Source organism: Salarias fasciatus (genome assembly GCF_902148845.1).
Source record: "Salarias fasciatus chromosome 23 unlocalized genomic scaffold, fSalaFa1.1 super_scaffold_20, whole genome shotgun sequence".
Taxonomy (NCBI): Eukaryota; Metazoa; Chordata; class Actinopteri; order Blenniiformes; family Blenniidae; genus Salarias; species Salarias fasciatus.
In genome coordinates, this window is record NW_021941230.1 from 3,720,853 (window position 1) to 3,734,180 (window position 13,328).

Below are 13,328 nucleotides of genomic sequence, written 5' to 3' on the forward strand. Positions count from 1 at the left end.
ACCCCAGGCTTTAGCAAAATTGTGTTTTCAAGCTCGCACAGTGCTTCCAGACTTATTTCCAGGTGTTTTAAGAGGGAAAAAATTCAGGCGAGAATGAAATTCATCCTAATTCAGTGTGCTGCAACATAAATAAATCTGTGGCAGTAGCACCTAGAGTAATTCTGACTGCACTGGGTGAAAATACAGGTTGTCAGCTTTCAAATGAGACCCCAACCATGCATGTACTCCAAACAGTTCAAGAACAGCATTCAGTTTACTTTGGGTACGTCTTTAGTTGAACTTTTAGGCGAAAATGGCCCCGAGCTTAAAGGGTTAAACCACCAAATTTCTTGAATTGCTGTTTGCTGCACACTTTGTCTCAGAGGAGAGTGAACTTGAATCTTCCCCCATTTAATGCAGCATCTGGAGTTTTACTCTGAGTCTCTTGAATGGGGGGTGGTGGAGGGGCATTTCATAGGCTATCAGGAGATTATTGTTATTCAATTTTCCAAAAAAAATTTTGATGTTTTTTCTTTTTGCCCATATCATGCACCATTAAATGACATCTTCATATCTTCATATTATTGGTAAATTACAAAACAAGCCTGCCTGGACGTATTGATGAAGTTATAGGAGTAAAATAATAAACAGTGTCTCCAACTGCATATATTAAAGTGGCAAATGGTAGAACATGTCCTATACCAAAAATAAATTAAGCAGTCTCCTGGAGGTCCAGTGTCCTGTGTGTTTCAGCTCTCTTGCTACTTCAGCACTCTTCAGTCTGGTGTTGATGTCTTCATCATGCTTGTAAGAAAGCCCAGTAGTGAGCTTTCTTTACAATCAGGTGTGCAGCAACAGGGAAAGACCTGAAACATTCAGGAGACTGGGCCTGGAGGACCAGGGTTAAGAAACCCTGGGATAGACTATAAGTCAAATTAAACATCATGTAAACAAGCAACCTAGTCTCACAGCAATTCGTGCCATGAGTCACATAAATTATTATTGAATCATGTCCAGGAGCACGGTTTGCATAGTCTGCCCTCAGTAACATACAATATGCCTAGATGCATCAGGGGCTATTATGGCTGTTTGAGGTCAAAGGTGACAGGTTAATAAGTAGTATTACTTTCTCCTCAGGTAAAATAATGTTTTTAATGTTGGCTAACTACTAAGTAGTTTGCTGCATCATGACTAGCTAGCAAGTAACTACTTGGTGTCATTATTATCAGCTAGTAAGTAGGTAGTAGCTTCATTGTAATACAGAAAGCGCATGGCTTCTATTTCCCCACCGAGGCGTTTATGTAATACATTGCATATTTTACCTTCCCCACTAACAGTAACTAGCGTGCAGTATCAAGGCTCTGTTCAGAGGTTCAGGGCCACATCCGCTAACGTGGTCAAGCAGCAGTGTCCCCTGGCTGGACTGTGGCTGGTAAGAAGCCCTGCTGGTGGCACGGCTGTGGCTGTGGCTGAGCCAGCCGGCCAGGCTGGGCACCCCCCCCCACCCCCAGTGGGAGCTTCACTCCGCGGACCCTCCAGCCTGTGAATTACTGAACAGAGCCGTGACACGACACACTCGGCAGTGTTAGCAGGCAAAGCCTCAGTCGGTGTGGGCGCAGCAGAATGGGCGGTATGGACTGTGAAGATGGTTATCGTGGGGACCGCTTCAGTCTGTAAAAGTGTGTGTCAGAGGAAGAAATGCACATGCACACCTTTCATGACTTTACCGGTCCCCACGGAAACCATGCCCATCCCCCATAGTCGCCGTGGGGACCGCTTAAGTCACTAAAACTGTGTACCAGCATTCACTCCATTATGAGGATGATTTGGTATTCGTGGTGGACTGGGCACTCAAAGTGGCTTCATCATTCAGTCACTCCGTGGTGCTGAGCTACCATGGAGCCTCAGCTGCACTGGGGTAGAGTGATGGAAGGTTGCCAAACTGCTCCATCAGTTGCTTCAACCACTGCCAACCACTCACTGTTGCACTGCATCCACCAGGTCTCCTGGTGTTCTCTTGTGGTCTCCCATCCAGGTACTGACCAGGCCCGACCCCAATTAGCAGCAGTTCTGAAGCTGGGAATCCACTTGAAAGTTTAATGAAAACAGTTTGATTTTATTGGGATTTTTTCCCCAATGTGACTTCACAATCAATTGTATATTGGTCTAATTATGAAAGAAAAAAAAAAGCTGTAGTAGATTCATTTTAAAATCAACTACAGAGGTAACAGAGGACATACAGAACAAGAGCGTCATGGAGTTTTCTGAAAATAATTCCACCTGTAAGGATTTTTTACAAATCTGGCTGCACAGCTGTGCCTGCATTGCCTTCAGTTTAAGCATGTAATGATTAAGTAAATATATTACAGTGAAACCACTTGAAAACTCCTCCAGAGGTGCCTGGGAACCTGAATCTACAACTAAAGAAGGAGAAATTACTGACAGTTTTGGCTTCTATATTCTTTGCTGAAATACACAAAAGTGACTGAGTTGCACGTGAACGCATCATAAAGCCCCGTCAGCTTCAGCAGATGCCTCGTGGCAGCAGAGGAGATACACCTTTCCCGACGCGATCGGTCCCCATGGTGACCACGCAACGCACGTACTGCGACGTTCAGCCGACGCCCTGACGGCGGGAGCGGAGCCTGGCAGTCCAAGATGGCGGAAGCAGCGGAGCGCAAGGACCCCTCAGTCAGAGAGATGGAAACCGAGTAAGTACAATAAAATGACAACTTTAGTTTAAATCACACTGTTAGGAGATTGGCCATTGTGTGTATCTTTTCCCTGTGCGAGTTTTATTGATCCAGTGTGGAGAGAAGCACGGCAGGTTAGCTAATGCTAACGTAAATAGCATTACACGTGGCATGCTGCAGCGTGGTTAATGAGGAAAGAGCCGACATGTGGGGTTGAAGTGACGGTAAAGGCTGATTTTTAACACTGCTACAAACCTGAAGTTGAAGCCTGTCTAAGAGTAATGCCAAAAAATATAGCACTGGAAATTCACACTACTCCATTTGCTTTAATGTGTAAAAAGTTACTTCAAATTCTCATTCACATATTGGTGCTACAGTAAACTTAACTTTCTTAATGGAATTATTAGTTTTTGTCTGACGACTTGATTAATTGTCAAAAAATCTAAATTCTTCAATGTTTACTGACATGTCAAGCTGCAGCCTCACACTAATCTGCAGACAGATAAACAGAATGCTGGCTTCAAGGGTTCTGTTGCATCAAATGTGAGGAAAAAAGAACTTCAAGGAATAAATGTCTTCACTGTCACTGGGAGGCTGACAATAGCTTCACTCTGGCTGCTAAATCTTTCATTAATAATCTATATAAGGGAAGGAGATCCTTCTGTCGCTGTTTTGGTTTCAGTATAAATTCATCATCTTCACAGGAGGTAGAATATGTAATTTTTTAATTGACCAACCTATTCCACTGATAATTGTCATCACTCACCTGTGAAATGATTGATATTATCACCAGGAATTTGCAGTCAGAGATTAAATATTTCTACTGTATTAATTATTTGTGTTTCTCCTTCTGCAGACAGACAGGACGATACTCCAGACTGGAGAAACGTTTTCAAGGCCTGAGAGCCCACCACGACAAGTGCTTGGCTAAGCACATGGAGTACATGGAGCACCAACACACCCAGGTAAGACCTGCTGTGAAAATGGGTGGGATTTTAAATGCAATGAGTATTTTGGAAAACATACTGTTAATGTGATGCAGCAACAAAATCATCTCTGTTTGGCTTTAATGTGCATGTGATGATAGCATACATCTGTCTTTCTAAGGTTTTTGTTTCATTGTGCTGCATAACACACTTGTAGCTCGTTTTGCTTTTTTTTTTTAATCATTTGGGCAATGTTTGCATAGTATTTGTATAGGAACATCATTTGTAGTTAGTTAACAGACTATGCCTTATAGCATGATGCAGGCAAACACCTCCTCCAGACAATCTCAGTGATGGAAGAAGAAAATGTCTGCCACTGCATCTTACTTTTGTAGAAATGGCCACAGTGTAGCGTTTTAATGAGCTAAATATTTATTTGATTTACTTATAATGGCGTATCATAGCATTGAACTGGTTTCAATCACATTTAGCAGACATGTCCCACTTTGTTAATGACTCTTCAGCCCAGACTGAATTTAAACATGGAGTTCCTCAGGGTTCTGTTCTGGGACCGATGCTCCACTCTCCTGTAGTCTCTCTCCCTCTCCCCCTCTCTCTCCTTCCCTCCCTCACTCGACACCTCCCTCCAGGATCCCCGAGGTTTGTGGTCTGAAGCCTTCCTGCTCTGATCCACCTGCAGCAAGTGGAGCATTGCTGAGCTGATTCAGAGAATCAAACTATCTGGCTTTTCCGTTTCTCTTCCTGTCTCCTCACTCTGGCCAGAATAACAGAAAGCCTCCTCCTCTGAGCCTGGTTCTGCAGGGTTCTCCTCCTCTGAGCCTGGTTCTGCAGGGTTCTCCTCTGAGCCTGGTTCTGCAGGGTTCTCCTCCTCTGAGCCTGGTTCTGCAGGGTTCTCCTCTGAGCCTGGTTCTGCAGGGTTCTCCTCTGAGCCTGGTTCTGCAGGGTTCTCCTCCTCTGAGCCTGGTTCTGCAGGGTTCTCCTCTGAGCCTGGTTCTGCAGGGTTCTCCTCTGAGCCTGGTTCTGCAGGGTTCTCCTCTGAGCCTGGTTCTGCAGGGTTCTCCTCCTCTGAGCCTGGTTCTGCAGGGTTCTTCCTGTTCAAAAGGAGTTTTTCCTTTCCTTAGTCCCTTCTTGCTCTTGGTGAACTGTTGGATTTCTCAGTTAAAGTGTCCAGCAGTCACTCTGTTCTATTTGGTGCTATATACATAAAGCTAAGTTGAATTGCTTCAGAGTTTAACGTAGTTCTGCTAAAATGTAACGTAGGGATTTTACAACTGACTTTTGTGCATACCAGCATTTTACAGTATTTAGAACTGTCCCTCTTTTGAGACATGTTGTTTTTTCCTCGTAGGAATCAAGCTCAGGCTCAACAGATCCGTGTCTCCCTGAAAGCTCAGCTGGTGGTACCAGTGATGACATGGACGTACCTCCTTTGACAAGATCCGACAGTGTGCTTGTGAGTTTGCCCTCTGATCAGCTGAGCACCTAACATAGTTAACCCTTTAGCAACCCCACTGAGAATACACCAGTGGACATTTTTTTACTTTGCATTTCTTTTGCCCTTGGAGGCGTCCCCCTCTGAGTAGCCTCAAACACCCTCTAAGTAGCTTCAGGGGAAAAAGGTGAAAATGAAATATTCAGTGGGATTAACATCTGTGATGTGTGTCTATCTTGTTTCTCTTGGCTCTAATTGTTGAAAACACAAGATTGGTTGTCATGTTAAATTGTGTAGGTTTAAGAGTGTATTATGAGCAAGTTAAAGGGATAGTTCAGGATTTTTGACATAAATCTGTGTGGCATCCCAGTCAGCAGTGTTGCTCATTGACTCACAGACTGACCCCTGACAGCGTCCAATGAGCAGAGATCCTGTCTGGTTTAGGTCCAGAGGAAAGTAGTCCGGCAAGTTTGCCGGGGGCACGAAAATAAAGCGTTTTTCTTCTCAAACCAATATGTGTTCAAAAGAGTGATATATTTGCATCACAAAACCGTTGTTGACGAAAAAGTCAGACCTCGTAAACGGTTGTCACTATTTTCTCTCCCTTCATATCACTCCACGCCGTCTCCAGCTGCCGGCAGCGCGGAGATGCTAACAGCTAGAGCTAGAGCTAGCTAGCTCTTTACTAGTGGTAAACAAAGTGAAACCAGCACGGCTGCCTGCAGCTGGAGACACCGTGGAGTGATATGAAGGGAGAGAAAATCGTGACAACCGTTTACGAGGTCTGACTTTTTCGTCAACAACGGTTTTGTGATGCAAATATATCACTCTTTCGCACACATGTTGGTTTGAGAAGAAAAACGCTTTATTTTCGGGACTCCAGCAAACTTGCCGGACTACTTTCCTCTGGACGTAAACGGGACAGGATCTCTGCTCATTGGATGCTGTCAGAGGTCAGTCTGTGTGAATGAACAACACTGCTGACTGGAATGCCACACTGATTCATGTCAAAAATCCCGAACTATCACTTTAAGATTTACTAATCTGGAGAATGCTTTTTCTTTTTTCAGCTTACCAAAGAATACCTCAAGCAGACCTCTGGGAAATCTGATTCCGAGACCTCCATCAGCTGCGTTGAAAGCAGCGGTGATGAATACATACCAGCGAAAGAGTCTGCAGACGAAAGTTCAGAGGCACCCAGTCCATTCAAACTTCCACTGCCAAAAGATCGTAAGTTCAAGAAAACCCACAGGAGGAGGACAGAATCCCGGAGTTCTGTACATGAAGACAAGGAGACAGGATGTGAAGAAAATGATACTGGGCAGGATAATGTGACAGTGATGAGGCTGAAAAAAAAAAGTGATGGTGCCAGAGTTTATAGCAAAACTCATTATTGCTTGTATTGTCCCATCAGTTGTCACAAAATGTCACGGCACTTAGTCAGAAAGCATAGCAGCGAACTAGCTGTAGCTACAGCTATAAGTTTTCCTTTAAAATCAAAAGAACGAAAATTGCACTTCGACCTGATCAGAAACAAAGGGAACCGAATGCACAACAACGAGGTCCTAAAAAATGACAGTGGCGTACTGGTCCCGAGTCAGCAAACTGCAGAGCCAGTTTCAAAAAGCGAGTACATGCATTGCATGAATTGCGAAGCCCTGTTGAAGAGGAAGTCGTTGTGGAGGCACATTTCCCGATGCAGGCTTTCACAAAAGTGCAGCACTCCAAAGCCGGGCAGGAGTCGCATCCAATCACTTTGTGCCTTTGCACAACCTGTTCCGGAGAGTATCAGCCGAAAGGTTTGGGAGCTAGTGAGTGCCATGCACCAAGATGAAGTCACCAGCATTGTCAGCAAAGAGAGATGCATCATGAAACTTGCTGAGCATCTTTATACTAAACATGGGCACGACAAAGCCAAACATGAGTACATACGACAGAAAATGCGTGAAGTCGGACGACTTATCCAGCAGTCACAGAGAATGGGGAAACTTAAATGCATCAAGGACTTCTTTGTGCCCTCCAACTTTAATCATGTGATTGAGGCAGTAAAAGCTGTGGCCGGATTCAATGAAGATACAAACACGTACAAAACTCCATCGTTGGCTCTGAAGCTGGGCCATAGTCTGAAGAAGATTGCAGACATTCTTGAGTGTGAGGCACAGATGGCAGAGTCAGACAATGAAGAGTTTCTCAATAACCTCAAGAAGACCCGGACCCTTTTGGATAAAAAGTGGGACGTGTGTGTCTCCTCAGGTGCTCTGCAAACTCTGAGGGAATCAAAGTGGAACACTCCTCAGCTCCTCCCTTTCACAGAGGATGTTAAAACCATGCACAGGCACCTTGAGAAGTGCAGGGAAGAATACCAAGAACATCTGAAGAACAGTCCCAACAAGAAGAACTGGACCAGGCTGGCAACAGTGACACTCGCTGAAGTGATCCTCTTCAACCGCAGGAGGGAGGGCGAAGTGTCCAAAATGCCACTGAGCGCATTCACCCTGAGGGACACTTCCAGAGTCCACTCAGATGTGGCACTGGGACTGTCAAAACTGGAGCAAAAGCTTTGCAAACATTTTCAAAGAATTGAAATCAGAGGGAAAAGAAACAGAAAGGTTCCCGTCCTCCTCACGCCGGATATGCTCTCATCCATGGAGGTTCTGGTTGAACATCGTCGGCTCTGTGGTGTGCCAGATGACAATTCCTATTTCTTTGCAAGATGTGAAGCAAACACTCACCTGAGAGGATGTGATGCCATAAGACGGGTGGCGAAGGAATGTGGGGCCAAGCATCCTGACACTTTGTCCTCCACCAAGCTGAGAAAGCAGGTGTCCACACTGTCCACAGTGCTGAACTTGAAAGACAATGAGATGGACACCCTGGCAAATTTTCTGGGCCACGACATCCGGGTCCACCGACAGTACTACCGACTTCCGGAAGGAACTGTGGAGCTGGCCAAAGTCAGTAAAGTGCTGATTGCCTTAGAACAAGGCCGTCTGCCTGACTTCACAGGAAAGAGCCTGGATGAAATTCAGATTGATCCCAATGGTACAGCTAACTTCCTCTCAATGTTACATGATTTAATTTCACAGCAGATGTGTTTCACAGATGTTTGTTTTTCTTCTTGTGTTCAGAGCAGGTATGTGAAGCTGAGGACAGCGACCTGTCAGAGACGGAGAGGGAAACACCTTTTTTCTCATCAGGTGAGTTCCACATGAATTTAATTAAGATCAGTCATATGTCAGTTTTTCATTTCAGCTTCAATGATTGAACTCAGAGTCATTTAGATCTAAAGAATATGCATGGACAGGAGTTCCCTTGTTTATACAAGCACCAGGAAACACATTTAGAATTGATCAAATCTAATAGCACTCCCACTGTGATTTGTACCAATGACTGCACAACAAACTAAGCTTTCAGCATCAGGTTCATGAATTACCTGTCTTTACAGATCAATGAAAAAAGTGCAGATTTTTATTCTTGGTTAATCTTTTAGCAATCTTTTCACTTTTTTTTTCCAAAGACTTGTGTTGTTTTCTCTGTCCACACAGTTGTATTTCTCCTTTCTTCTCATTCTCTCCTCTTCTTCTCCTCTCCTCACTCTCATTTCTTCTCTCTGCTGTCTCCTCTCCTCCCTCCTCTCTTCAGTCTCTCCTCTGCTGTTTCTTCTTTCTGTCCTCATTGCTTCACTCTTTCTGACATCTTCAGTTTCTATAACGAAAGAAAACGCAAAACTGTTAGATCATTCACAGTGAAGGTGTGTTAACCATCTTGTATCATTATTTTGAATTGATATATTTTGTTTTTCGTTATTGTAGCAGAATCCTCAAGCTCCAAGGGCAGATGTCAACCAGAATCTGACAGTGATGACGACCTGACAGGTATTTCCAGTCGAGCTGAGCTCTGCTTCACATGGCCAGAGCCTCAGACACATGGCAGAGCTGCAGACAGCTGATCTACTGCTTCATGCTAATCTGAGACTGAACAATAATTATAGTAAGAAAACCCCAAAGATGTGGGTCAACATCAGCGCGTCTTATATATGAAAATGTAGCAGTGTGCTCACCCACAACAACATGGCTGTTTCAGCTGCTTTATTTGATGTGGAGTTACTGACTTACATCACTAAATTTAGTGTTAGTGTTTTATAACCACAAAGACAAAGCGTAGGTTTGCTGACACAGTGCAGTTCAGAGTCCACGACATCCAAATGGGGGTCGATACACCCCCGACGGGCGACCCCATACTCAGCTGACCCGTTGGCAGCAGTCAGCGGTGCTGCAGCGGGCCGCGGTAGTGAGTCAGCTCCAGAGTGTCAGCTCTTGTGACCACGACAACACACACCATGAACTTCAGGGGTGGGGCATGAAGGGAGGGGTGATGCCTGTATTTGTTTTCATTTCAAATCTCAACAAACTCACTCCTTCTTTTCTCCCAAATCACTGACTGCACCTTTGATTTGTCATTTTTTCTTCTGATATTTTCATGATTTTGTTCTGTGCACTCTGTATTTTTTTGACAGAAGGACCCTCTGGCCCTGGGAAGAGGCGTCAACCTGAGTCTCAGACTGATGACTATGGAGAAGGTATTTCCCCCCTACGTGTTGTGCTCATCATTGGTTATTGAAAAACTCATTTAAACCCATTAATAATCGGCTCCTCATGGCAGTGTGAAAGGGTTCAAACGGCATTTAGATCCGGGTCATTCGACCCTGCAAGCGACCTGGGTTTTAACAGGTTGGCTGCTATCAGCTTTAGTGGGAGGGACACATCCGGTAACTTACGTGATGACGTTGACGCAGAGTGGCTACGTTAGCACGCTAGTTGTTGTTTCTGGACACAGCGTGAGATTTCCTTCATCAACATGACCCAGCAGTGGCAAGATAGCGAGACCAGAAAGCTTCCCCTGATCCGTGGGGAAGAGGAGACTCGTCTACAGGGAACGGGGACGGTGTTCCGCTGCATTGTTTACTTTCTCTGTGCTCCGTCGCGCTGATGATGTCATCAACATGGGACACTATCAGTGTGGGAAAACGCAGCTCGCCAGCAGGCGGTTAGACCTGGGTCTGCATGCAGTGGGGAAGGAGTCAAAAGCCGATCGTCAGTGGGTCATAAACACGGGTCGACCCACTAGCTGCAGTGGGAAAGGGGTACATGTATGACCAGACAAACTCTTATAAACGGCATTGTTACAGTGACAATCAGGTGTTTTTAAGTCTTAATGCAGATTGCCTTCATTCAAACAGTATGTGTTACCAGCTATCTTGTATTATCTTGTATTAATGTAGTAATTACTCCTTTGACAGGACCCTCTGGCTCGAAGAAGAGGCGTCAGCCTGAGTCTCACACTGATGACTATGAAGGAGGTATTTCCCCCCTACATGTTGTGCTCATCATTGGTTATTAAGATGGTTTCTCTTATTACAACCACACAAACTCTTATAAACTGCACTGTTACAGTGACAATCAGGTGTTTTTAAGTCTTAATGCAGGTTGCCTTCATTCAAACAGTATGTGTTACCAGCTATCAGTTATTATCTTTTATTAATGAAGTAATTATTCCTTTGACAGGACCCTCTGGCTCGAAGAAGAGGCGTCCGCCTGAGTCTCACAATGACCCTCAAATCGGTATTTCATGCACTTTTAAAAGCCTTGAAATAGATAACTTATTGGCTTTCTTTAAGTTTCTAAAGGTTTGTTGCCAGGTAGCTGACAGTTTTCAGGTTGACATTAACAATAATTAGCATAATTTCACTTTTGACAGGATCCTCGACATATCCTGAGTCTGCCAATGACGGTTGTCAAACATTATCAAACACTAATTACACCACTGTTACTCTTGGTTCTTAGTGCTCATTGAAATAACAGGATGGACAACTTGTGCACAAGTCCAAAAAAGAAACCAGTGTTCCAGGAGAGATGTCTCAGCCCATGAAAGAACTACAATCACACTGAAATGCTCTTCAGAATGGATGCAGCTGTTAACTTTCATGCAAAATAAAACCCGAGATTCTATGACTTGTAGATGAAGTTATTAAGTTTTATTTCAGGTACATGGTCTGCTGTCATATCTGACTCCAGAGGGTTAATAGCATCAAATTGTAGGAAGTTGCCTCCAAACAGATTCTATGTAGAGCAGGTCGAGATGACACGGTCAATTTAAAGTGACCTAACAAATCAGTTAGTCTCAGGCAGAGACATTTATCTGCAGTTGATTGACTTGTCTCCAATCTTAATTGTATTTCTCCCTCTTTTCTTTCACAGAAACCTCAAAGAAAAGAAGCTGGACACTGGCAGAAGTCCGTGCTGTGGAGAAGACGTTGAAACCATTCATCGAGTGTGGCAAAGTCCCGGGCAAGTCTGAGTGCACAGCTTGTCTGAAAGCCTCCCCTGACGCCTTAAAGGCTCGGAGCTGGACGGCGGTGAAGTTCTATGTGAAAAACCGAATCACTGCTCTAAAACGGCAGAGTGCAAAACGAGTGTATTAGACAGTGCAGTCCAGATGTTTTCATTGTTTCACTTTTTTGATGTTCTGTTCAGTGACAGTTCTGGAAAAGCCTTTTGTGGAGTTTTTTGTAATTGCATTAACATGGAGGACAACAATTAAAAGCAGTTTTGAATGCTATAAGAAGCCTCTTTTTTATCTAGTAACACTTCCCTCGAGATCAGAATGATCCCTCTAATGATCACATACAGTGTTGTTTGTTGAAGTTCCATCACATCACTGGAGATCTGAAAAAACTGCTTCTCTCTGTCTCGGTCAGGCTAGCAGACATAACATGGCTGAATGGTCCCCATCGGGGCCTAAAAGTCTGACTGAGGCAACGGGGGTCCCCACTGGGACAAAAATTCAGGTTCTGAATGTGTGTGAGAGTGTTTGAAGTTTCAAGTGATTTTCAAACTCACAGGAATTTTAAAAAAATTTAGGAGTTATAACGGCGTCTATACACTCTTCAGAAAGGGTGGATCCCACGAGGAGCCTCCCTGTCAGTGGATCCCACGGGGTAAGAAAAACGGGTATGTGTGTGTGTGTGTGTGTGTGGGTGCAAACTCTGTCCTCTAATCTCACTTCTTTCTCTCTTTATTCAGGTTGGAGGGCTGCAGTTTGTCAGAGATCAGCTGTTCTTCTCTGGCCTCAGCTCTGAAGTCCAACCCCTCCCTCCAGAAACATCTGGAACATCTGGACCTGAGCTGGAACCCTCTGCAGGATTCAGCAGTTTCTCAGCTGTGTGGATTTCTGCAGAGTCCACTCTGTGGTCTGCAGACTCTGAGGTCAGTTGACTGTCTGTTCCTGTTGTAGAAGGAGAAATGTTTGTCAGCAGCTGTGATCTGAGACTCTGATCCTGCAGTGAGAGAGTGGACTGAGCTCAGCAGCAGCTGACTGCCGTGTGTGGACATGAGGAGGAGTGTGAATGTTGTGTGTGATGAAGATCCACAACAACAGAACAGCTCATTGATCAGGACTCAGTAATGTGGAGCTGCTCATTTCTCCATCAATACATCTGATTGGTTCCTCCTCATTGATTCTGCTGCTTTCTCTCTTTATTCAGGTTGGAGTGGTGCAGTTTGTCAAAGATCAGCTGTTCTTCTCTGGCCTCAGCTCTGAAGTCCAACCCCTCCCACCTGAAGGAGCTAGACCTGAATAGCAACCGTCTGCAGTCTCCAGATGTGCAGCAGCTGGTTGCTCTACAGCAGAGTCCAGACTGCAGCCTGCAGACTCTGAGGTCAGTCGATGGTTGGAGTGAGTCCATGCTGCTTTCAGCAGGTTTGGACTAAACACAGTCAGTGTGAGAACAAAGATCCAGTGTTTGACTCTCAGTGAGGCTGTGAGAGGAGAACGCAGAGCAGCTTCAGGATTGGACAGCAGAGGACACACAGTCAGCCAATCAGAGGAGCCACAGGCTTGTTGTGTTGGTCTGACAGTGGTGGTCCTTCATGAGCTCTGAGCTGCTGACTGCTGCTCTGAACAGGACTGAAGTCCTCACTGCTTCACACACTCTGACCACCACCTCTCATCTCTCTGCAGCTACTGAGAGCAGAGAGGAGGCTGTGAGTCCTGAAGATCTACTGAGAGCAGAGCTTCTTCCAGCACTGAGTGACAGAGGAAGCAGCAGAAGAGCTGCTGAGTGTCAGTGGTGCAGTGTGAAGAGCTGTGAGAGTCCAGCATGGAACCATGGAGCATCAGTAGATCTTCAGCGTTCAGCCCTGCTGCTCTCCCTCATTTCACCATCCTGAAGGAGATTTATCCAAAGAACCACTCAGAAAACGTTTTCAGATCAACAAC

At 44.9% G+C, this 13,328-nt stretch overlaps 1 protein-coding gene across 4 annotated transcripts; it reads left to right on the forward strand.

The window, feature by feature from the left end:
• The first annotated feature begins 201 nt into the window (after positions 1-201).
• Positions 202-12,125, forward strand: LOC115384133 (uncharacterized). 4 transcript variants are annotated; one of them, XM_030086469.1, is made up of 10 exons: positions 202-3,637; positions 4,968-5,072; positions 6,122-6,281; positions 7,305-8,093; positions 8,180-8,248; positions 8,864-8,926; positions 9,568-9,630; positions 10,351-10,410; positions 10,616-10,672; positions 11,309-12,125. In XM_030086469.1, the coding sequence occupies exons 1-10, from the start codon at positions 3,446-3,448 to the stop codon at positions 11,530-11,532; spliced, it is 1,782 nt and encodes a 593-aa protein (XP_029942329.1). In that variant the 5' UTR covers positions 202-3,445; the 3' UTR covers positions 11,533-12,125. The 4 variants fall into 4 exon arrangements, with proteins under 4 accessions (XP_029942329.1, XP_029942326.1, XP_029942328.1 ...); XM_030086466.1 differs by having other exon boundaries at positions 6,122-8,093; XM_030086468.1 differs by having other exon boundaries at positions 6,122-8,093; positions 9,571-9,630.
• Positions 12,126-13,328: the final 1,203 nt, after the last annotated feature.

Bases quoted from the DNA above. Each gene is read 5' to 3' on its own strand.
- LOC115384133 (XM_030086466.1), top strand. From the start codon at position 3,446: ATGATTGATATTATCACCAGGAATTTGCAGTCAGAGATTAAATATTTC. The intron at 8,249-8,863 runs GTGAGTTCCACA...TCGTTATTGTAG, and splicing joins AACACCTTTTTTCTCATCAG to CAGAATCCTCAAGCTCCAAG. The intron at 8,927-9,567 runs GTATTTCCAGTC...TTTTTTTGACAG, and splicing joins CAGTGATGACGACCTGACAG to AAGGACCCTCTGGCCCTGGG.